Source organism: Ipomoea nil, unplaced genomic scaffold (assembly GCF_001879475.1).
Source record: "Ipomoea nil cultivar Tokyo-kokei standard unplaced genomic scaffold, Asagao_1.1 scaffold3172, whole genome shotgun sequence".
Lineage (NCBI taxonomy): Eukaryota > Viridiplantae > Streptophyta > Magnoliopsida > Solanales > Convolvulaceae > Ipomoea > Ipomoea nil.
The window spans coordinates 2,892,795-2,919,372 of record NW_017619600.1 but is presented as its reverse complement, the minus strand read 5'-3'; the positions used below and the strand labels follow the sequence as shown (position 1 = coordinate 2,919,372).

At 41.2% G+C, this 26,578-nt stretch overlaps 1 protein-coding gene and 1 long non-coding RNA gene across 2 annotated transcripts; both read left to right on the top strand.

Moving 5' to 3' along the window:
- Window positions 1-114: 114 nt before the first annotated feature.
- On the top strand, window positions 115-18,732 carry LOC109168124. Its single transcript, XR_002051987.1, has 3 exons — window positions 115-491; window positions 8,097-8,104; window positions 18,722-18,732. It is a non-coding gene; the product is annotated as an uncharacterized LOC109168124 (long non-coding RNA).
- Window positions 18,733-20,626: 1,894 nt separating this feature from the next.
- LOC109168108 lies at window positions 20,627-22,554 on the top strand. Its single transcript, XM_019317155.1, has 2 exons — window positions 20,627-21,629; window positions 22,550-22,554. Exons 1-2 carry the CDS (start codon window positions 20,627-20,629, stop codon window positions 22,552-22,554), a joined length of 1,008 nt encoding a protein of 335 aa, XP_019172700.1.
- Window positions 22,555-26,578: the final 4,024 nt, after the last annotated feature.

Sequence of the window (26,578 nt, the reverse complement as noted above, 5' to 3'; positions counted from 1 at the left end):
AGTTGGAAACACAAAAACAAATCAATCAAGACAATTCCTGATGTAAATATTTGAGGTATTAATCCTTGTCTCTGTAAAATGCCAGTGCATTGACTAATATTAGATGCTAAATAGTGCTAAATAAACTGAAGTGGTAAAAACTTTAAAGAACAAGGAAAAGAGTTAGAGCCTAATTTACTGCCTAAGTTATCCACTGTATTTCACAAGTTACAATATCAAGGGTCCTATATTCTGCCTCGGAAGAGGATTTTGAAACTTTTACTTGCTTCTTTTAGACCTCCATATCTAAGAAGATGCAGAACTTTGTGACAGATCTCTTGGTGTCGGGACAGGCTGCCCAATCAGAGTCAGTGAACCATTTTAGTTGGAGTGTGGATTGAGCTGGAAAGAATATGCCTTGAGCCGAAGCTGATTTGATATATTTTAGGAGTCTTTATGTGCAACTTGTAAATGTATGTCTGTGGGGAAATCTAGAAACTGAGATAACTGCTGTTTAGCAAAATTGATGTTTGGTCTTGTAATTGTGAAGATATAGCAATTTTTCAATTAATCTTCTATAATGAGTGATATCCTCCAAAGCATCTTCTATAATGGTGAGATAGCAGGGCTTGTGTTCAATCCGGCTCCACTACTCCTGCCACTTAATCGTGTTAATTTATGACATCAGAATTGAAAAGCATGATTATATTCCAAAGCCTTACCAAAAATAATGAATACGAATAAATATTATGGTATCCAATTAGAAGTGGAAGAAATCTCATTTTTACCTGGCATTATAACTTATGATCTTTACTATAATGGGTGTGGAGATATAAAAGTTGGAGAAGTCATCAAAGTTCCTCATACAACTAAAATTATTGTTATTAAAAGATTCTACCGTCATAAGATTAGATTACCATCAGCTAAAGCAAGGACGATGGTGGAGAAAATAAGAGTTGAAGCATTATATAGAGATGAAGATGGCTTCCTACAACTTTTACCATTCACTAAAATTGGGTAGAACACTGAATAAGAAGAAGAAGAGGAACTTTTGAAGCCGCCCAAATATGTGACGCAAAATAATCTTTTATGTCATGCATATTTTCTAGGAAACTTCCCATCTTTTAAGTCATCCATATTTTCTTTCCTTTTTTATTTATTTATTATTTTCCTTTGGAGTTTTTCTTTAGACTTTTCTCTCGTATTTTCTTTAGTCTTCGATTCACATCTTTATATTAAAAAGTGTTACATGTTTCACATGGGACAGTCTTTCAAAACACAAATTTGTAACTTTTAAAGTATGAAAAAATATGTTATACTAAATTTGTACATTAATATTGTCTAATAACTTTTGTCGGGTTTCTTATGTTGTTTTAGTATTTCTTGAGTGGTACTTAAAAAAAAAAAAACATAAATGTACATGAAAATTTTCAAATTGAATTAGGTGTGAGGAACAAGGAGCATAAATATGTTTCAGGCAATATGTTATTTTACTAATTTTTTTTTTTTTTTATAATTCATGTAATTTGTAGTATACATAGGTAGGGCACAAATGAGAGAATTGAATTTGCAAAATGTACTTTGTTAATACTAAATTTTATTTTTGATCAATAAAATACACAATAAAAGTGCATTAAATATTTTCTTTTCAAAGGTTGACACACAAGTTATGGGTCTATGGTTGAGCCTCTACATATATATCAAATTATCAATATAATGTCCAAAATAGTGTTGTCGGTCTCTCTTATTTTTCACGTCATTTTTCTTTATATTTTACTTTCCTTTTTTTTTTTTAGTTAATCATCCATTGTAGAATTTATAGGACACTTGGCTTACAATCAATAATTTCCCTGCTGTCTTCCACTCAATCTCTACGAAATTTCCTTCTTCATTTTTCCTTCACTTTTCTCTTTACACTTTTCTTCCTTAGCTTTCCTCTTTCCCTTTGTCATCCATCTCTAGACTTCAGTTAGTTGAGTCTTCCACTCAATCTTTACGAGATTTCCCTCCTCATTTTTTATTGTTGTCTTTTCTCTTTAGAATTTTTTTTTTATAATAAATCTTCCGTGAATATTACCGATTCCCTCTTTCTGCATGCCTGGCCCTCAATAATGGCCTTTCCTAAAACTCTATTGCATTATTTAATACTTTAATAGTTAATATTAAAATATTAAAATATTAAATATCAACCTAAAAAATATATAGAATTTGAACGATTTAGAGTTATTTTGTTGAAAATGACGACGCCATTTTAAACAAAATAATCCATTTAAAAAAAAAAGAAATAATAACTAATCCGCCAATTAGGCGGCCGTCCGCTTGGCATCTAGGTGCGACTTTTACAACATAATGAAGTAAATGAAAATGGAGAATTATAATCATTTCAAATACTACACATTTTTGTAGGACACTTTAGCTTTCTATGGTCTGTCCCTTCATAATTTCCTCCCCAACTACATTATTGGGGGAAGTAAATGCAGTACTACAATCATGCTTGTTAAAACGCGTCCGGAGACGCAGGGACCCAGACTGCGCAATAGCTAGGAAATTAATGTTGCTTAATAAAATGATATATGTGCTTGCCAATATGCCATTCCCTTAGAGAAGTGTTGAAAAAATAGCATTAAAAAGGCATTTTAAGTGGCTATTTTGTGGTACAATTATCAGTGGGGTCCACTTCCGATTTGGGGGTGCAAATCAAATTCCAAATAGAAACGAGACGTGTGCGCTAGCACCTGCGGGCACGAATGTCGTAAGGCCCTTCTCGACCATATTTTTAAATGTCAAACGAATGCTATCAAGTACCAATCTCCTATATAAACTTGTTTTGGGAGCAGCAGTTTTAAGTACAAGCAAAAACAAGGAAGTAGTGAAGCACAGAAATTTTAGTTTTCCCAGCTCCAAAATCTTTGCTCCTACTCCATTCTTGAAGCTGTGTTCTGTCCGTGCTCTATTTTGCCGGGTCCGTTCGTTTGGGTGCTCAAACGTCGAACCGTTGTACGTTTTATCTTGGGAAACCTATGCCACAACGCTCCTAGCACTTTTGGGAGGTGGCAAATAATGTTTTAAGGAAAAAGGCCCTTCGCCTAACTCGTACTAACCTTCTTCATTTCTTCCTCTTCGTTCTTGTTTTGGATTATGCTCTAAGCAAAAATCCTCTCTTTCTTGTTGATTGGAATTGTAATCTGGAGGATTACAAATTCTATTTCGGTTGATATAGATATATTATATCGTTTCCCGTAGATATATATATATATATATATATATATATATATATATATATATATTTATATATATATATATATATATATATATATATATATATATATATATATTTATTTATTTATTTATTTATAACCGTGTGGTCTGATTTATATATATTTGTGTGTATATATATATTTCGGATATATATATCCAATAATATTTTATATATTTTTGTGTATATATATATATAAATATTATTTTAGGATATTAAATCAATTTTGGTTCCTTATCACCAACAAGAAGTACATTGATATTTCTTGGATTCTTTGTTTAGATAGCATGAAAGAATGTAGTCCACCCACTACACCTTTTGGCAGTCCAATAATTGTGAATATGATAATAATATTCTTAAAGTATTCAATTTTATTAATAATACTTGATTTACAGAAAGTCTATAACCCCAACTTGAAAGTGTGATTTGGATGACACGCGCTCGTCTTGTGATTCTAATTAATAAAGAATTACTTTAGTGAATTTGTAAGAAATGTCCTCTTCATTTTTCTTTCGTCTGTTCTCTCTATAATTTTCTTATAATGAATATTCCGTGAATATTACAAACTCCCTCTTTAATTTCTATGTACCCTCCTTTCATACAACTTTATTGGTGGACAAAAATGCAGCATTATAAGTTATAACCCCCATCATATACAACAAATTAAATTATTGTATAGTATGACACTTTTTTGTGTTACGTTCCTTGTCCGATAATATGAAAGTTGCTTTATAAATGTAAATATTTAGTATGTGTAAGTATTTTATTACATTTATAAAGTAACTTTTTTGGTGTATTAATTAATAATATATCAAAGGAGGCCAATGAGTCAACGAAGATTGTCAAAAAGTCTCCTGACATCATATACTACACCAAGAATTGCCGTAGGTCCAATATAATTTGCCATAAGGACCCCGACCCAGACTGTGCAATAACTAAGAAATTTCATCACCAAGAAATGAGTAACTAAAGCTGTACGTATTAACAAATTTCTATTGCATTTATAAAGCAATTTTCATATAACTTCTAAGAAATGGGTAACTAAAGTTGTATTAAAAATTTTCCAAAAAAAAAAAAACTGTATTAAAAATATATTGGTAGGGACCCCAACCCAAACTGCGCAATAGCTACGAATGAAATTTTATTCAATTTCCATCTAATTTCTCTTTCCATTTGAGATTTCTTTCATTCTTTCTAAGAGACCCCAACCCTAAGGGCTCCCTACAGAGTATCTGGAAGGACCAGAGAGGAGGCTAGACTTTTGCTTATTGTGCACAAGGAGCTCCCCTCACCCCTCACTTTGAGAGATTGCTCTCATACTGTCGCTAGTGAGACTCGATCTCTGGTCATTCTTTTCAAACTTCAGCTCTATGAGCAGTTGAGCTGCCCATGCGGGCTTTGAACTTTCTTTCATAGTTTTACCTATTTATTGTTCTCAAAAAGTTGAGTCCAGGGCCGATTTTTAGATTTTTGTGGCCCTGTTCGGATAAATAAATAAGGCCCTACCAAAATTAAAATCTATAAAACTAATACCGTAATTTTATTATCTAAATATATAACAAAAAAAATTTATCTGTGCATCGCACGCACACTGCATAGATAATTGGGCAATTATTTGCTCGAATTCAAGCAAGGATAACATAAAAAAAAAAAAAAAAAAACATAATAGATATAACTCATTTCATCAATTGCACTATATAATATTCGTTGTTATAATTTTAAGATTATAACAAATCTTTTCCTTGCAACGCACATGTAAAAATAGACATATTATGGAATAATAATAATAATAGTGTGCACAAGTTTTGAACCTTAGACCTCAAAGTTAAAATACAATAAATACATGTTCCTACCATTTTTTTTATAAAGCCTTTTAAGTTTAATTAAAAAACTTTTAATTTTTATTTCTAAACTAACTAGGTAAAAATAAAATATTGAGCTTCTAAAATTTGGGGCCCTGTGTGGTAGCCCAGCTTGCACAGCCCAAAATCCGGGCCTGCAAGAGTCCCACACTCCGGTCCAACAGAGCTGAACGCATAAGCTAAACATTTACTTATTGCAAATAAGGAATCCTCTCACTTTGAGAGGTTGCTTCCACACTATACACAATTTTATTAGTTTTGAAAAGAGTAAAAGACATTTTTGGTCCTAGATTTATAGTGGCTTGGACAATTTTAGTCCTTTATAAAAAAATTTGCCATTTTATGGACAGAGTTATTGTGGTGAGGACATTTTTGGTCCTCCGTCTATATTTCTGTTAGATAACCGTATGAGAGAGGGGCAATTACGTCAATTTAGGCTATCTCTTTATTGTGAGATGGACGATTTTGGTCCCACAACCATGCCTTTACTCTGACCCTCATTTATTTGTAGTTTTGCACTACGAAATGCTCTGCCCACAACCATGCCTTTACTGCAACTTGGACTCTCCGACTCCTTCGAATTATGACCGAGAAGAAAACAAAACACACAGATATAATAGATAGAAGGAGATAGCCTAAATTGACGTAATTACCCCTCTCTCAGACGATTATCTAACAAAAATATAGACGGAGGACCAAAAATGTCCTCGCCACAATAACTCTGTCCATAAAATGACAAATTTTTTTATAAAGGACTAAAATTGTCCAAGCCATTATAAGTCTAGGACCAAAAATGTCTTTTACTCTTTTGAAAATGTTAAAAAAATGTATGGCGAAGAAAATAAGAGTTGAAGTATAGAGATAGAGAAGATGGCTTCTTACAATTTTTACCCCTTACTAAACTTCTCAAACACATAAGAAGAAGAACATATTTTTTCATCATTTTTGGGTTAATATTATTCCACATTCCGTATCTTCTTTGTGCTTAATACACTACTGGAAATTCTGAAATTTCCGACCACCTAAAAGTTATCTTAAATCAAGCTGAAAGTCTTGTTCCGATCACTTTTGGTATCCGGAAAAACCCTTATTGCTATTTCCGACCACTTTTTGCTTTCAACTTGATTTAATATCACTTTCATGTGGTCGGAAATTAAATAATTTCCAGTAGTGATAATTAATTAAGAGCAGTATATTTTGTACTTATGAATATTTATAATTATATTTATATGGATCCAAAAATACTACTATATTTTAATTAAAAAGTAGTGTTACCCGTTTTGTGTGGAATAATAGTCTTACAAAAAAACGAATTTGTGATATGATTTTCAAGTACAAATTAAAAATTATATTCTACTCACTTGGTCATCCCATGTGAGCCACTTTTCAAAGTACTTTTGTCATAATGAATTAGTGAGTTGATTATAATTTAAATACAATGTGTAAGAGGATCACATTCGACAGGGTGGACAGAGATTGTTAAGAAGAATTGAACCATAACTTTCTAGTATGAAAATTATGTTTCATCCACTTATCACTTTTTTTCCAGAGATATTATTCTTATTTTTTGTCATAATCAGTATTTAATAAGTGGTTATTATTCTTTGAAAAATATTAATTAGATTCAATATTTGTGCCCTGCCGTGCATTATATTACAAATACATAAATGCATGCTGAAATGTCTTCGTTCCTTAAGAGTTAATTTTCAAAATGGTCCTCCGACGACATTGCTGCAATAACATTAGACACAGACAAATAGACAATTAGACCACTCAGATACACAATTGAAAATCATAATGTACAGAATTTAAATTCATAATGTACATAATTGTATAGTAGAATAACATAAACTTCTAACATAATACACATAATCATAAGTCTAAGGAATATCATTTCTATATACTGAGGTATGAAATCTTAATTCAAAATGTACAGAATTTTACAATAGAATACACATAAACTCTTAACATAATAGACATAATCATAAGTCTAAGTAATATCTTTTATGTTTGCTGAGTTATGGAATTCAAATTCATAATGTACAGAATTACATAACAGAATACACATAACCTCCTAATAGAATACATACAAATTAAACACAAGTTTTATAAACATCATTTATGTTTATGGAATTTTTTTTTTTTTTTTGAAAGGATTATGTTTATGGAATTGAAATTCATAATGTACAAAATTTTATAGTATAATACACATAAACTTCTAATACAATACACATAATCTAGTAATATCATTTTTGTTTGTACTCAGTTGCAGAGTTCATATTCATAATGCACGGAAATTATGTAACCCTAGTTTAACTGAAAATGGTTATTAATGTTGAATTTTCATGCCAATGTGAATAAATTTCATGATATATGTATAGAAATTATGTGTCATTTTTCAAATTTCATAAAGTTTTGAACTTCAAACAAATAAAAGTTTGAAGATTAATCATTTTGTGTGGTTTAAATGCTATGAACAAGGACGTTGTTGAGTGTTTATGCGTGTTGTTGCTTCGTCGTTCTTGCTTTTGCTGTTTCCCGTGAGCGTTTTGCAGTGTTTTTGGCTTTTTGAATTTTCAAAATGAAGGAATGTCGTGGGGAAGAAGACTAGTTTTACATGTAAATAATAATAAAAAAAAAAACAAAAAAAAAAAAAAACACTGTAATGGGATTGGACGGACGGAACGGTTTCCGTCACGTCAACTCCCCAATAACTTAATGAAACATCGTTGTTTCGGATCAGTGCTGTAAACGCGAAAAACTTGAATTGTATATATTCAAAATTCAAAGTATCGGTTACAAGTAGTGTGTATCAATCAAGAAGGGGTACAATCTCTGTATATGAGAAGTCCTCTGATTCTCTACTAGAAGTATGCCTATTAGATGTGTGCCAAATTTGGAATATGCCAAATTGGAAGTGTGCCGAGTTCAGAGTATGCTGAACTTGAAGTAGTTCTTTGTTGGAAGTATGCCGAATCCGGAATATGCCGAATTGGAAGTGTGCCTAGTTCAAAGTATATTGAACTGGAAATATGCCAAGTTCGGGAGTATGCCGAACTGGAAGTATGCCGAGTTCGGGAGTATGCCGAACTGGAAGTATGCCGAGTTCGGGAGTATGCCGAACTGGAAGTAGTTCCTTGCTGAAGGGCCTCCGGAGTTACGTAGCTTGTTCTTCAATGAAGGGCTAATATGCAGCTTGATCTTCAAAGAAGGGCTTCCGGTGTTCAAGTGGCGTATTCCTCAGCGCAATATATGCAGTATATATATAACTGCGGGCGTGTTCCAGACGATATCCCGGCGAGATTTCGGCAGAGCTTCGATATGCAGATTTTCAGAGCTTTCTTTGAAAATGAACCCACTATTTATAGTGGTGAGGGTGAGGAAAAATCTCCAACCAACTCTTAATTCCTTATTTAATTTAATTTCTTTAATTAAATTAAGGAATGTATCGGGACACCAATGCATCCAGGTTCATGATTTCATTAAATTTCCAAATAATATAAAATATTCAAATCCCTCAAAATTATATAACCCACATATATTTTTAGTGGGCCAAGACCAAGTCAAGCCCGCTAATTAGGCAACCCAATTCATCCAAGCAGCCTGGTCCAACTCGATTAAATATTTCATCATCTCGGGCCGAATAATCCAACATCCAATTACATTTAATTAAGTAATTAAACTAATTAATTATTTAATGGGCCATTTAATTAACCCGATTAAATAAATACCAGTCTAATTAGCTTAATTAAAGTAATTAATTTAATAATCGATTATCCACCACGGTTCGACAATATTATTTATCTTTTTTAATGCTTACAAATGCCCCTTCGAGACTTGCCTGACGTGCCTTAAATGCAAAGGGAGGGTAGTCTCGAAATTAATCATAGTAGTCCAAAAGTCCATATTTGCAAATAGTAACCCAATAAATATCATTTTGACCGCAAAGACCCAACAAAAGTCATATCCAAAAGCCAGAGTATGTCTACAATCAACCGTCCATTCCGTTTTTACCAAACTTTTCAATCTTTAACAAAATCTTTTTTTTAGAATTTGAAACTTGATCAAAACATGCTTATCACTTCGTCGAATTTGTTCCTTTAATGTAGGCAAACATTAATAATCCTTTTCCCACTGCACTTGAATTACGGTTCATGTACATATATCCTCAAAATGAGGTCAACATCCCATGAAATTGTTTGGAAAGATTTAGCATGATTCATGATTCTAAACAAGCCAGCCAAATAGAAGAAAACTGCATCCGAAATTAAGGCCATCAGCTCCTGATTCTAAGCATGAAGCATGGTCATTAAGAATTTCAGATTGAACTCAAATACTTCAAGTTAATACTTCCACACAAACGCGAACACTGCAACACTATAAATAACACCCCTGCTCATTGTTTTGCATTCCCAATCAGCTACCGAGAGATAACACAGGTAATTTTTAATTCTTGCTCGCCATTTATATATATGCATATGTATATTTGTCCTTGATTTTGCAGCCATATACCATGGGAATTTGAGGAACCAAACAAAGAAAGAATTGATAGCATAGGATGGGACTCTTTGGGAATCGATTTTCCCTCTGGCTTCCATGCCATTGCTTGGACTCTAGCCATTCTCACGAACGTTGGATTGGAGCCTCCCCGAAATTAATTTTCTGAGCTGTTTTCCCCTCGCCATCGAAGATGAAAGCTGCTGGGTACTCACTGGGCATGTGCTCCGGCATGTTGCTATCGCATTGTCGGGATGTTACTAAGCGCGTATTGCTCCGGCACGTCTTCTATGATCGGAGAGGAAAGCAGCCGGGTCGCCGGCACATTGCCTGTCGTCGCCGTATGGTTACCGTAGAGTGTTGCTCAATTCTCATCGGAGAAGGAAACGGAATCACGCCGGCGATCTAGTATCGCGTTGGACATCTTCTCTACTCGCCGGGCAAGTGCTTCGGCATGTTGTCGTCGTGTTCGTCGATGAAAAAGAAATAGGGAACCCACTACAGAACCGCTTGGGGAGGAGACGAAGGAAACCCAGGTGGAAAACTGTCATCTTTTTTCGCTTGAGTTCTTTCTTTGCAATGCTTGGATATTTTCAGTGTTTCTTCTTGAAGCGTACATATGCACACACATTGAGAATAAAGAGAGTTTCGAGCCTTGAGCCAGTGCGCCCTTTTGCTTTCACACATTCCCACGCCTCTTTTCCATCTGCTTTGCGTGTGGATGTACATGCGTGGCCAACTATCCAACATAACACATATATATGTTTGTTTTGCATGTGTTGCCAGCTGTGATGTGCATAATATACATATATAAAATACTCATGTGGGCCACTGGTTTATAATTCATATATATATATATATATATATATATATATATATATATATATATATATATATTACTCCACTGGTCCATACAGTGTACATATGTATATAATATATATGTAATCCATTGGTTATACTTGCTTGTATATATTACAGATACATAGTGCCCATGCATACACATAACACATTTATTATCACTTTGCATGCCGCCGCACCATTTAATGCTTCCACTTTAATTTCATCACTTTGCATGTGTGTGTACGTGCATAATATATAATGTACGCATAATATATGTAGCATGTGGATGCGTATAATACGCACTGCACGTAGCGAGGATTTTCTTGGACATCTCCGTGGCAAATTTTCTTGAGCCTTAGTATTAGAATTTTGTCTTCCCACGCTTCATAAGGCAAACTGTTGAACTTGCCCCTTGATTGTTAATGCAACTTCATATATCAAGAACTGTTTTTCAATAATGGTGGTGTTATCCAAGAGTCGACCGTGTTGACGCCAAAAGATGACGATAGCTTGAACAAGGCGGAGATGAGCTTGGAGGCATGTAACGACGGCATGCCTAGCTTTAGGCTTTTTGTAGATCGATGTTCTTTTTCGAACAAGGCGGAGATGAGCTTGGAGGCATGGAACGACGGCATGCCTAGCTTTAGGCTTTTTGTAGATCGATGTTCTTTTCGGTAGCTTCTCCTTTTGGTTGCAAGACTTTTTTGTTTTTTCTGTTGCCGAACTAATAATCGATTGTTTCTCATCTGCGTGTTGGTCTTTTAGCAATAATTCGCCCGACTTTGCTTTGACCCGTTGAAAGATTGTCTTGATACACCACTCTTGCAACATGAATCGGATTTGTTTCTGTTATGACTGAACTTAGATAGTTTGATTTCTAAGCTGCCTACGTACTCCTATGAAGGAGATCAAGTCAAACGTAGTTCAACTGATTTTGTTTTTATAGAGTAGAGCTGTTCACAGTTTAGACTCATGCGGGCCAGGAGCGTCTATGATTTGGGCCCACCCATAGACAAAGCGAGATGCATTAGCAGTTTAACCACGTGCTGCATTTTTGGTGGATGAGTCATTCATCAGATCTTCATGACTTGTGTTGACACCCCAAGTTTAAGGGTGGTAAAGCTTTAGGAACCTTCCATTAATTGGACCGATCTTCAAACCATCTTCACTAATCAGCTTGTAAGCCCCACCGGTGTAAACTTCTAAAATCACGTAGGGACCATCCCACCTTGAAGTGAACTTGTGACCGGTTTTTCTCGTGACGATGATGGGCCTGCGAACAGCTAGGACTTTGTCCCCAATTTGAAAGGAACGGGTCCTTACCCTTTTGTTAAAAGCTCTAGACATACGAGCTTAATAGCACTCCAAGCTTTGTTGCGCTTGCAGACGTTTTTCATCCAAGGCTTCTAACTCAGCCAAGCGTAACTTGGCATTCTCTTCATCAGTAAGACCCTCCTGTATAGCCAACCTTAAGGAAGGTATTTGGCGCTCTAGAGGCAAGACCGCTTCCACACCATACACCAAAGAATATGGAGTGCTTTGAGTAGGTGTGCGATATGTGGTTCTATACGCCCACAAAGCTTCTTCCATCCTGTCATGCCAGTCCCTTTTCGATTTTGAGACCACTTTCCTCAACAAATTGCATAGGGTTTTGTTAAAAGCTTCAGCAAGCCCATTTGCAGCTGCATAGTAAGCTGATGAGTTTCGCTGCTTAAAGTCAAAAAGCTTGCAGATCTTGTCCATCAACTTGTTGTCAAAGGGCTTCCCGTTATCTGTTAAGATATATCGCGGGATACCAAATCGATAGACGATGTGGACACGGAGAAAGTCTGCAACATTTTCTTTCTTCACCTCCTTCAATGCCACGGCTTCCGCCCACTTTGAAAAGTAATCGGTGGCAGCTAGTATGTAGGCATGCCCTGCAGATGACTTAGGCGTAATTGGGCCAACCACATCAAGCCCCCAAGCATCAAATGGCCAAGATGCAACTGTTGGGTGTAGAGGTTCTGGTGGCTGATGAATAAAGTTGGCATGATATTGACAAGCTTGGCACCTTCGGGCATAGTCTATGCAATCCTTTACCATTGTAGGCCAATAATATCCCATTCGCTTAATGTGGAAATGCAACTTGGGACCGGATTGATGTGCACCGCAAACCCCAGAATGAGCTTCTTGCATAGCTTGTAAAGCTTCCTCTTCCCCTAGACATCGGAGAAATATTCCATCAAAGGAACGACGATACAATGTCTCTTTATAATAGATGAAGCGAGGAGTTCGACGCTTTATATCCACCCTTTTGCGGGGATTTTCAGGTAACTTTCCATCAGTGAGGTAGTCAATTAACGGTTGCCTCCAGTCGTCTTTGCCTATATCGTACACTGAGGCAGTAGGGAGTTCAACGGTTTCGTCAACTGAGCCGTCTTCATTAAAGATTGGTGGAACCACCCACCTTTGACATACTTGTATTCGGGCTGCAGGATGAGCAATAGTTGAAGCCAATGCGGCTAAGGCGTCAGCTTGCTTGTTTTCTTTCCTCGATACATGTTCAATTGTGACATCCCCTAACCATTGCATGAGTATCTTTGCATAGTTGTTATATGGGACTAACTCCGCCTTTTTCACTTCATATAGACCCAACACTTGGTTTATGATCAACTTTGAATCTCCATAAATGTTAATTCTCGGTTGCTTCATGTCAGCCGCTATTTCGAGCCCAAGTATCAATGCTTGATACTCAGCAACGTTGTTTGAACATTGCTCGGTCAAGGTGAATGAATATGGCAACACCTCGCCTTCTGGAGTGACGAAGACAACTCCAGCGCCTGCCCCTTCTCTATGCGAAGCTCCATCAAAGTACATCTTCCATGGGGGTAGGACTTCAATGATAAGCACATCTTCATCAGGCAAATCGTCAGACAACTCCCATTCAGCAGGTATTGGGTGATCTGCGAGGAAATCGGCCAAGGCTTGCCCCTTGACAGCCTTTTGCGGCACATAGATGATTTCAAATTGTTGGAACAATAAGTACCACCTTGCAAGGCGGTCAGAGAGCACGACCTTCGCCATAACATACTTCACCGGGTTCGCTTTGGAAACAAGCCGGATTGTATGAGCCTCGAAGTAGTGCTTAAGTTTTTTGATGGCGAACACAAGTGCCAAACATAGCTTTTCAATTGGGGAGTACTTTAACTCGTTCGGGGTCATCATTCTGCTGAGATAGTAGAGAGCATTCTCCTTCCCCTTGTCATTTTCCTGAGCCAGCAAGGCGCCTACGGAACAATCCTGGGCGGAGATATAAAGGATCAGCGGGCGACCGTGAACAGGAGCAGTTAACACAGGCGGCTTCATCAAGTATGACTTGATACTCTCAAATGCGTTCTTGCATGCCTCATCCCATATGAATGGAATGCCCTTTTTCATCAATCGACTAAAAGGTTGACATCTTCCCGCTAGGTTTGATATGAACCTTCGGATGTAAGCCAACTTCCCTTGTAAGCTTTTAAGCTCATGAAGGTTTCTCGGCTCAGGCATCTTCATTATGGCGTCAATCTTTGCTTGTTCAATCTCGATGCCCCTGTGTCGAACAGTAAACCCGAGGAACTTTCCAGCAGCAACCCCAAAAGCACATTTCAGGGGGTTCATTTTCAGTTGAAACTTTCGTAGGCGGTCGAAGACTTGCCTTAAATGCGCCAAGTGATTTGTGCGCAATTTCGACTTCACAACCAGGTCGTCTACGTAGCATTCGACCATTTTATGGAGCATATCATCAAATATTATCTGCATAGCCCTTTGGTATGTAGCACCTGCATTTTTCAAACCAAAGGGCATTACTTTGTAGCAGTAGATGCCTTTTGGCGTTCGGAATGCTGTTAAGTCTTCATCTTCCGGCGCCATGCGGATTTGATTGTAACCGGAGGAGCCATCCATGAATGACAGGATCTCATGCCCAGTCACGGCATCTATCATTAACTCCGTGATAGGAAGCGGGAAGTCATCTTTCGGGCATGCCACATTGAGGTCCCGAAAATCTACGCAGACGCGGATCTGGCCGTTCTTCTTCCGCACGGGCACAATACTGGATATCCAGGTTGGATATTTAACTTCACGAATGAAGCCAGCCTCAATAAGCTTATTAACTTCTGTTTCAATCGAGGGAATGAGCTCGGGGCGGAAGCGTCGTTGGGCTTGCTTGACCGGGCGACACCCTTTCTTCACTGCTAAGCGGTGCACAGCTACCTTTGGGTCTAACCCTGGCATCTCCTTGTATGTCCATGCAAAGACATCAATATATTCTTTCAGCAATGTGACATAGATTTCTTCGTCTTCATCAGATAGGAGTGCGCTAATGAAGATAGGACGAGAATTTTCAAGCGTTCCCAGATCAACTTCTTTTAATTCGTCCACCGCGGCTCGTACCCCTTCTTCTAACTCATGGGGTGCATCTTCTGCATCTTCCCCCTCAATCGGGGTCTCATCACATAACGTGATATGGAACGACGATGCCACCTCTCCCTGAGTGGTTGGTGGTACGTCATCACTTGAGCCTACGCTTTCCTCATTTTCCTCTTTATGTACTCGAGTGTGTACAATGGTCTTCGGTTGGACTTTCAATACTTCACCGCATGTAACATGAATATATGTTTCTCGTCTCATACGAGAAGGAATCATGCTTCTAAGCCTTTTTGGAGGTTCCACTTCAGCAGGAACATTGGCACTGTCGTTAACAGCTTGGACAGCTCCAAGTCGATCATGCATCGACTTTCTCTTTAGGGCTTTAGGACTTGACCCCAGTCTATCAAAGACTGAGCGTCGAGAATCCGCTTTACCAATTCGGTCGAAGACTGACTTCTTTTTGTCTTGCCCATTACCATTAGTAGGAGTGAGTTTTGGGTCATACTCGCTTCCCTCCGCGGAGATACAATTACTTGCAGCCCTGTTTATAAGAATTCGCACTGGTTTAGGGGGAACATAGCCCAACCCTTTGCGCGTTTGAGGTTCTTGGTGATTTGCTTTGCCCTTACCACCGGCTTCTGGGATAAGCTTTCCCAATTTCTGTGGCTCGGTGGGGTTATAGCCAGCCTTGGCTAGAAGCTTATAAGCGTTAGGGTCGAAACCCTCAGTACGCTTGGCGGGGAATGTTTGGCCCACTTTATCACTACCTTTATCTTCAGATAATTTTGCTGCATTTGCTTTGAGTGTATCAATCCTTGCAAGCGGGAAGATGAGTTTCGTGTTATGCTGATCTCCCCCTACAACTTGTTTTCCCTTTGACCTTGATTGGGAAGGTGGATCGTCATGGCTTTCCTCAATATCTTCAACAATAACTTGCCTTTTAATGTAGAACTTTGCGTCTGCAAAATAAGACTCAGCCTCTGTGAAAGGGCTTTCGTCGGCGACCACCTTTTCAACTACGCCGTTCTTTTCAAACATGAGGCACTGATGCCAAGACGAGGGTACCACCCCATTTTCATGTATCCATGGCCTTCCAAGTAACAAGTTATAAGATGTCCTTGCATCTATGACATGGCAAAGGACACCTAAACTCAGACTTCCAATTCTTAAGTCAAGTCTGATGATGCCGATTGCTCTTTGCCCTCCCTGGTTGAAGCCTTGTATCATTAGACGACTTTGGGCAAGCTCATCTGTAGATATACCAAGGTCCTTCACAGCTCGAAGGGATAGGATGTTGACAGCTGAGCCTTGATCAACCATAATTCTTTTGAGTTTTTGCCCACGGGTGTAGCCTTCAACAAATAATGGGCGATTGTGTGGCGTGCCTCCAAGTAACAAGTCTTCATCCTTGAAGGTAATTTCTGTGGAGTAGGAAGTAGCCTTATGCATTAACACTTCCTCATCCTCGATGTGTTTAGGAGATGAACATTCACCTCCATCTTCTGGCTTGTCATTTGTATTTAGGCAGGAGCTAGAAGTGCCTGCCCCTTGAAGATCAAATCCTTTTGGCATATATTGAGCCAAAGAAACTGGTGCTCGTGGTTGCTTGACATGCCCCTTCGTCCTTGATTTGCGGGCATGAGTACTTTTTGAGGTTTTCTCAACCCAACTTTTCACTATGTGTTTTTGATGCTTCACATGCTCGAATTTCTTCTTTCTATGAGTGACAATCACCCATTTACCTTCGGATGCGTTATCATTCCGCTGCGGTTCTGAACTTTGACCGACAGCGTGCTTAACAATGAAGGGGAGTTGACGCTTTCGTTGTTTCCCATCTTCCTTTTCAGTACACAGCGGAGCGAACCGTCCGGGTGTAATCGAGATTTGATTTGAGCTCGCTTTGGCATCGGCAAGCTCGATTTTTCCATCTCTGGCCAGTGCCATTACTTTATCTTTGAAGATAAAACACTTCTCAATCGGGTGACCAAGAAGACGATGGTACTTGCAATAGTATGGGTCATCCACCCTTGTAGCTTCATCGGGACGTTTCATTTCAGGCAACTCAATGAGCCTAAGTTTGAGTAGCTCATCAAACATGGGAGATACATCGGAATCCATGAAAGGATAAGTCTTCTCCTGCCTTTCTTCAATTGTCGGCCTTCTACCACCCCTTGACGGGCCAGAAAATGATCTTGACCTAGGCCTTTCAGTTGCCTTAGTGAAGACTGTCATAGGAGTAGCTTTCACGTTCATCACTTCTTTCTTTTCCTGCTTTGGAAAAGGTTTGTTCCACTTTTTAACTTCTTGTTTTCCAGGTGCATTGGAGGAGCTAGGCAAGTTCAATATATTGAGCCCTCCGCTGGCTTCGATGCTCAATTCCATGTCGTGAGCACGACTGGATAACTCCTCAAAGGACTTTGGCTTAATCCCTTGTAGGATATAGGAGAGTTCAAAGTGCATTCCTTGGATGCACATCTCAATTGCAGAACTTTGAGATATTCTTTCTTTGCAATTCAGGCATAGTTCCCTCCACCTTTCGATGTAGGTACCGGCGCGTTCACCCTTCCATTGGCGAGTAGTGGTGAGTTCCAAGAAGCTGACCGTTCTCCTTGTGCTATAGAAACGAGTTAAGAACTCACGTTCCATATCATGCCAGCTATCAATGCAGCCGGGCGCAAGGTCAGTGTACCAATCAAATGCGGTTCCCTTTAACGAACGGACAAACTGCTTTACCAACAGATCGCCATAAGTCCCTGCATCATTGCATGTCTCCACAAAGTGGGCAATGTGCTGTCGGGGATTTCCTTTGCCATCGAATTGCTGGAACTTAGGAGGTTGATAGCCGTAGGGCATTTTCAATTTCTCAATTCTTTGTGTGTAGGGCTTAGCATAGGAATATGAAGGTTGGCCTCCATCCAACTTGCCTTTGATGGCCCCCATTATGTAGTCCTTCAACTGATCCACCGGTATCATGCCTTCGGTAACTGGAATAGTTTTCTCAGTTGCAGGTAAGTGGGAAGCAGCTTCTCCTACTACATGGCTAACATGAGGTGGTGGTGATTGCTGACCAACCTCTTCTTGCCCTTCAGGTTGCTTTCTTGGAGCTCGACTTCCTTGCTCCTCCATGATGCTTCCTACCCTATTATCGAGGGTGTTAAGCCGTTTCTCTTGATTTTGGAGAGTGACAGCCATTCCTTCCAGAGACTTAGCAATTCTAGCTAATTGCTCCTCCACAGACTCCGTGTTTGTCGCCATGGCAGGCATGACATTGTAGACATGCGACCACTCAGGTGCAGCCTTCCATAATGAATGTGGCGGAGTTACGGGGGAAGTGCTCCCGCTACTAGCATTCCCTTGCATAGAAGTTGGACTACCACCATCGGTAGCTCCCTTGGGAGAGGGTGGACTTCCAGCAAAAGCAATTGCCTTTGAGGCAGCAGGGGTCTTGTCGAGCCTTCGAACCACCCGTCGTGCCATGGACTGAGGTTCAGGCACTTGGACCCCCAAATCCTTTGCGCGGTTCCTTGTCAGTGGACCTTGCGTTTTCTGGGTAGTGCCAGAGCTAGCTACGAGCGTAGACTTGGACTTGGTAGCTTGGGCATAGGTCCTCCTGAACATGGGATTGTTCGATGCCATTTGATGCGCAGGTAGAGATACAGTAGTAGAGAGATGAGAGGCAGAGCTGTCCCACTGGGCGTGCCAAAATATGTAAACGCGAAAAACTTGAATTGTATATATTCAAAATTCAAAGTATCGGTTACAAGTAGTGTGTATCAATCAAGAAGGGGTACAATCTCTGTATATGAGAAGTCCTCTGATTCTCTACTAGAAGTATGCCTATTAGATGTGTGCCAAATTTGGAATATGCCAAATTGAAAGTGTGCCGAGTTCAGAGTATGCTGAACTTGAAGTAGTTCTTTGTTGGAAGTATGCCGAATCCGGAATATGCCGAATTGGAAGTGTGCCTAGTTCAAAGTATATTGAACTGGAAATATGCCAAGTTCGGGAGTATGCCGAACTGGAAGTATGCCGAGTTCGGGAGTATGCCGAACTGGAAGTATGCCGAGTTCGGGAGTATGCCGAACTGGAAGTAGTTCCTTGCTGAAGGGCCTCCGGAGTTATGTAGCTTGTTCTTCAATGAAGGGCTAATATGCAGCTTGATCTTCAAAGAAGGGCTTCCGGTGTTCAAGTGGCGTATTCCTCAGCGCAATATATGCAGTATATATATAACTGCGGGCGTGTTCCAGACGATATCCCGGCGAGATTTCGGCAGAGCTTCGATATGCAGATTTTCAGAGCTTTCTTTGAAAATGAACCCACTATTTATAGTGGTGAGGGTGAGGAAAAATCTCCAACCAACTCTTAATTCCTTATTTAATTTAATTTCTTTAATTAAATTAAGGAATGTATCGGGACACCAATGCATCCAGGTTCATGATTTCATTAAATTTCCAAATAATATAAAATATTCAAATCCCTCAAAATTATATAACCCACATATATTTTTAGTGGGCCAAGACCAAGTCAAGCCCGCTAATTAGGCAACCCAATTCATCCAAGCAGCCTGGTCCAACTCGATTAAATATTTCATCATCTCGGGCCGAATAATCCAACATCCAATTACATTTAATTAAGTAATTAAACTAATTAATTATTTAATGGGCCATTTAATTAACCCGATTAAATAAATACCAGTCTAATTAGCTTAATTAAAGTAATTAATTTAATAATCGATTATCCACCACGGTTCGACAATATTATTTATCTTTTTTAATGCTTACAAGTGCGCACAATGCATCTTGCGCCCTGGTGCACAATATAACAATTGGATTATTATTTATTAGCTTTTTACTTTTTATTCGGTTTGTATCTCACCCGTAGTAAGTAAGGTACATAAAGATTTTGGGCACAATATTGAAGGTGTCCAATTGCATAAAATCTATGTCAATTTTAAGTGGTCCTTTAAATTGCTTTTGGCCTTGTGCTTTCAAAGTAGGATTGTGTTGTCACATATTGTCTCATGCTATTGAGGTGTGAATTATTGCCGAACAAGTTTGCTTGTCTCGGTCTTCCATCTCCTCTTATATCAGGGATGCATTGTATTCGTTTAATGCAATCTAACCGATTCTGCAGACATTGTATTTTCTTGTCCTACGAAAAAGGTGAAATCTCTCATCCTAAGGGCACAGTGACTCATCTACTTTTTAAGTAAGAGACCCCTGTGTGAGTGTTATTAATAATTATTGTTATTATTATTATAGTCTATAGTAGTTATATGTGGTGTTAGATTAAGTCTAATGTAATAGCCTAGTAGATAGGAGAGTTTAGAGGTAGACTTTGATATACACTTCTGTAATCCTATCTACCGGTAACTGAATTGAATTTGAATTCTCATCTGGTATCAGCCTAATCGATCTAAAACTCTTTTCTCTCTCCTCCAAATTCGCAAACCACCGTACCCAAAATTCCCATGTCGTCGAATTCCTCCCAACCCTCTCCCATTCCCGTCGATGGCCCATCCTCGGCCGGATCAAATCCATTAGCGGGAGCACACCACTTTATTTCAATGAAACTCAATTCCCAGAACTTTTTGTTTTGGAAGACTCAGATCATTCCGTTCCTACGGGGGTAGGAATTGGAGGGTTTCATTGATGGAACTCATCCGTGTCCGCCGGCGACGCTCACCACCACGGGCGGTGACTCCGGCTCCGATGCGACAACCGCCACCCCGGCGCCGAATCCGGCGTACAAGCAGTGGGTGCGCCAAGATCAATCCATCTTGTCCCTGTTAATCTCGGCGATGTCGGATGAGGTTCTCCACCTCGCAGTTGGCAGGTCTACCGCGGCGGAGGTGTGGCACTCGGTGTGCACGGCGCTAGGATCCACGACTCAGGCGCGATGTCTGAACCTGCTTGGACAGTTCCAGGCCCTTCGACAAGGTAACGCCACACCCACAGAATATCTCGGCCGGGCGGAATTATTGGTAGAAGCCCTTGCGCAAGCCGGACAGCCGCTCACCATGTCCGAACAGAATTTGTATGTCCTCCGTGGATTGCGACCAGAATACCGCTCCTACGCTGCTGCCCTCACCGCCAACACCCCGGTTTCCCTTCCTCAGTTAGCTGATTATTTGCAAGCTGCTGATTTCATACTTGCAGATGAATTCGGCGCTGGTGGTGGCAATGGAGGATCGACGCACGCTGCTTTCTACGCTGGCCGGGGTACTGGACAGAATGGCCGCGGCAGTTCTGGGCAGAATGGTGATGGCGGAGGTCGGAATCATCGCGGCGGCCGAGGCGGGCGCAACCAGCGCGGTGGTCGAGGTGGGCGCGGTGTGCCGAGGTGCCAAATCTGCAGGGCTCAGGGGCATACTGCGGTGTATTGCTACAAAAGGTACACCACGCAACCGCCGGCTCAGGCACATGTCGCGGTTTCGGGAGAATCGCCGGCAACCACCCCACCACCGTCCGAATCGTGGTATCCCGATACGGGCGCTACGGCACATGCGACCCCGGATGCAGGCATGCTGACCACCTCGGATGAATACAATGGCCCGGACACACTCCGGGTTGGGAATGGTACAGGTTTAGTAATCTCTCGGGTTGGCGATGCATCAATCCCGTCTGAGTCTAAACAGTTGTTTCTGTCAAATGTGTTACATGTCCCTAATTTAACTGTCCCATTATTGTCTGTCCAGAAATTTGCCACTGAAAATCATGTGTTTTTTGAATTTCACTCAAATTGTTTCATTGTGAAGGATTCCAACACCAATGCAATATTGCTTAAAGGTCCTACCTCCGGAGGTCTGTACAAGTTACCCGTGTCCCGGAGTCATTTTGCGTTCCTCACGTCTCGTGCTACCCCAACAATATGGCATCGCAGGCTTGGTCATCCTCACCGTGTCGTTCAGAATAAAATTCTAAAACACTGTCCAGTTCAGCACAATAATGTCAGTTTAGAGTCATGTACTGCTTGCCATCTTGGCAAGTCTTGTCGCTTTCCTTTAAATAGAATTGATAAATCAAGCGAAAATGTACTAGATTTAGTTTATACGGATATTTGGGGGCCTGCTCCAATTATCTCGTCTAGTGGCTTTCGGTATTTTTTGTTGTTCGTTGATGATTATTCTCGATTCACCTGGTTTTATCCATTAAGGGTAAAATCAGACATCTATAAAATATTTAATTTGTTTCGTGTCTTGGTAGAGCGGCAGTTTTCGCGCTCTATCAAATCTATTCAGTCCGATCTAGGGGGTGAGTATCGCAAATTGCATACCACCTTTGAAACTCTCGGGATAAATCACCGTCAATCCTGTGCATATACGCACGAACAAAATGGAAGGGTTGAGCGCCGCAATAGACACATTGTCGAAACGGACTTGGCTCTTCTTGCTCAAGGGACGGTCCCACAACAATATTGGGATTTTGCCTTTGAGACTGTAACGTGCTTAATCAATTATCTACCCTCCTCTGCTGTAAACTTTGAAAGCCCATACTATAAACTATACAAAAAGCTCCCTCCATATCAATTCTTAAAAGTCTTTGGGTGTCAATGTTACCCATACCTAAGACCCTACAACCGCAATAAAATCGAGTACCGTTCCACTCCATGTGTCTTCTTAGGTTACCCACGATGAGATAACAGTAATCTGAATTGATAGGATTGAATTACAGAGAGAGTCTAAACTATATTAAAGTCTACACATTATTCTCCTATCCTGTAGGCTAGACAATTATACTAAATCTCAACCACTAGAAATACAATCATATAGTATAAGATAAAGCAACAATTAATTATATTACTAACACACCCCCTCAAGCACAAGGTTGGAGGGAAACAACATTGAGCTTGTCTCGAAGCAGCTGATAGCGTGGGGCCGGTAGCGGTTTGGTGAAGATATCCGCAAGCTGTTCCTTGGTGGAAACAAAGTTAACTAGGAAATCGCCACTTGCAACTTTGTCACGAACGAAGTGGTAGTCGATCTCCACGTGCTTCGTGCGAGCATGAAAAACAGGATTGGCCGCTAGGTAGGTGGCTCCCAGATTGTCACACCATAGTGTTGCAGGAGTACCTGAATGTAACCCAAGCTCACGGAGTAAGGAAATAACCCATGTCACTTCAGCTGAGACATCTGCAAGACCCTTGTACTCAGCTTCTGTCGAGGACCGAGCCACGGTGCGCTGCTTGCGCGAGACCCAAGAGACTAGATTGTCACCTAAGAACACAGCGTAGCCACTGGTAGACTTACGATCTATCGGGCACCCAGCCCAATCTGAGTCAGAATAGGCATGTAGATCTGAGGAAGCCGAAGGTGTAAGCCGTAATCCTAGGTCCTGTGTGCCCTTTATGTACCGTAGGACCCGTTTAAGCAAAGTCCAATGTTCAGTAGTCAGTGTATGCATAAACTGACACAACTTGTTGACCGAGTAGGCAAGATCTGGACGGGTGATAGTCAAATACTGCAGGGCCCCTACAATCCTGCGGTATTGTGTGGGATTCTCAAACGGATCAGACGAGGGAGCGACCGGTTTCGTGACTGCTGCTGGAGTGGCCAAAGCTTTACAGTCCGTCATTTCGGAGCGTATGAGAATATCCTTCATGTATCTACGTTGAGAAAGAACCAAGGTGTCCCCAACTGGTAGTGTTTCAATGCCTAGGAAGAACCGGGGTTGTCCAAGATCTCTAATCTTGAACGTCGCGGAGAGCCGGTGCAGCAATGCGGTGACTAGATCCGTGTCGTTGCCCAGCATGATGATGTCATCTACGTACACTAAGAGAAAGACACGTGATGTACCCGTAGTGTAGTGGAAAAGTGAGACATCCGTTTTAGAGGCTCGAAACCCAATGGTGATGAGAAAGTCGTGGAGCCGTTTGAACCATGCACGCGGAGCCTGTTTTAACCCGTATAGTGAGCGCTGGAATCGGCACACATGATCAGGATGCGTTGGATCTTCGTAGCCGGGGGGTTGTTTCATGTATACTGTTTCTGAAAGATGGCCATTGAGGAAGGCATTGTGTACGTCAAGTTGTCGCATAGTCCACCTGTGAGAGAGAGCAAGGGAAAATAATATGCGAACAATGGTTGGTTTAACCACCGTGCTAAATGTGTCAAAGAAGTCTTCGCCCGCAACTTGATTGAACCCCTTAGCAACAAGACGTGCTTTATAGCGTTCTATCGAGCCATCGGCTTTTCGCTTAGTGCGAAAAACCCACTTGCAGCCGATGATGTTCATATCCTGTGTGGCCGGTATGAGCTCCCAGGTGCTATTGTGTAGGAGGGCATTGAACTCTTGGTCCATGGCCTCACGCCACTCTGGGTGACCCACAGCTTGTGAGTAACAAGTTGGGTCGGTGGATGCAGTTAGGGCGTAGAACTCTTCATCCCGGCCTTGTGTTTGGCGCCTCGTGCGCATGACATGTGGTATAATATTTTGGACCCGCCTTCGGGTGCCTCTGGCCCGCCTAACCAGTGGTTCTATCCTGGCATTGGTGGGTGAAGTTGGTGGAGCCACAATAGCTAACGGCCTCGGCTCTTGTGCTAAAGGCAACTCCACAGCAGTGAGCACGGACTGTGAACCCACAACTATTGGCCCGGATCCCCAAGGTGGAGTTGATGGGCTAGCTGCAACCTGTTCATCAGACTGCATAGCAAAGGGAAATATGGATTCGTCAAATCGGACATGCCGACAGATAAAGACTTTTCCCGTAATTGGATCAAGACAACGGTATCCCCTATAGGAAACTGGGTAACCTAAGAAGACACAGGGCATCGACCGGTATTCCATCTTATGCCGATTATAAGGCCGCAGATAGGGATAGCAGCGACACCCGAATACACGAAAGAAAGTGTATGGTGGTTGAGTTTTATATAGACGAAAGTAAGGACTTTGATTGTTTATAGCGGAAGATGGTAGGGAATTAATCAAGTACGTTGCAGTTTCAAACGCACAGTCCCAGTAGATTGAAGGAGTTGAGCTTTCAGCAAGAAGTGCTAAACCGGTTTCGACGATGTGTCTATTCCGGCGCTCAACTCGCCTGTTTTGCTCATGTGCATAGGCACACGATTGGCGGTGGATAATCCCGAGAGACTAAAAAACTTTATGAAGGCGGCGGAATTCACCCCCTAGATCAGACTGGATGGCGATGATAGAACGGGAAAATTGACGTTCTACCATCGCCCGGAACACTTCAAAAATTTTATATATATCCGATTTTAGCCTTAACGGATAAAACCAGGAAAAGCGGGAGTGGTCATCCACAAACAGTACAAAGTAGCGGTATCCTGACACACTAATTACAGGAGACGGACCCCATATGTCCGTATAAATCAAATCCAATATATTATTACTAGTGCTCAAAACTCTATTTAAAGGAAATCGTGAGGATTTTCCTAATTGACACGAAGTACAAACTTTTGACAAACTAGTTTTATTGTTGACCACCGGACAGTGTTTTAGGACTCTTTACAAGGCTTGATTGTGGGGATGACCAAGGCGTTGGTGCCAGACTTCGGTGGACGCACGCGCAGACAGGAAAGCACAAGGTGATGACTGGGGAACCAATAACTTGTACAGTCCTCCCAAGGTAGACCCTTTAAGAAGAACCACCTGAGTTTTGCAATCCTTCACATAAAACAGATTTTTGTGAAACTCAAAGTAAACATCGTTTTCATTTGTAAAACGATACACGGATAATAACGGTAACGTTAAATTGGGAACACACAGAATATTGGACATTGACAAAGACTTAGAATTAGATGGGATAACCGTGTGTCCAATACGAGAAACGTCCAAACCTGTACCGTTGCCAATTTTTAGAACATCCCCGCCGGTATACGTGTTGGAGTGATTCAACATCTGCTCGTCCGGAGTTGCATGCGATGAGGCTCCGGTGTCCGGATACCACACATCCGCACCATGCACGGTGGACTCGCCGGAAACAGCAACGTTTGCATGACCAGCAGGGCGATCCGCGTAGCGTTTGTAGCAGTAAAGTGCAGTGTGGCCGTGCGACCTGCATATTTGGCACCTCGGTCCGCCACCACGGCCCTGCCTTCCGCCACCTCCTCTGCCACCACGGTTCTGCCTCCCTCTCCCGCGGTTGTTATGCGACTGCTCGCCACTGTTACGCCCACGCCCAGCGTAGAATGCGGCCGGTGCACCGCCTCCTCCAGAAGAGTCACCCACTGCAAAATCATCTTCGTGGATGAACTCCTGGGCTTGGAGAAAGTCGGAGAGCTGCGTCAGAGTCACGGGTGCGCCGGTTGCAGTGAGGGAATTCGCCATGGTTCGGAACTCCGGGCGTAGGCCGCGAAGAACATATAGAATCTGTTCTTCATTCGACAGAGGTCTGCCGGCAAGCGAGAGGGACTCGGCGATCACCTTGCAACGGCCTAGATAGTCGGCCGGTGAACCTGGGCCTTGACGAAGGGTTTGAAACTGCCCCAACAAACTTAGGCACCTCGCTCTCGTCGTGGAAGCTAGCGTAGACGCAAGGGAGTCCCACACCTCACGGGAGGTGTCTCGTCCAACGGCTAGATGCATCACCTCGTCGGAGAGGGACGAGATGATCGTGGATAGGATAGCTTGATCCTGTTGTATCCACGCTTCATAATCAGGATTCGGGGCGGTGGTTGTCGTGGTCACGGCGGAGCTGCCGGATTCCGGAGCAATGGTGATGGTAGCAGCCGGACATGGCTTGGAGCGATCAACAAAACCGAGTAGTCCCTGCCCACGCAAGAATGGAACTACCT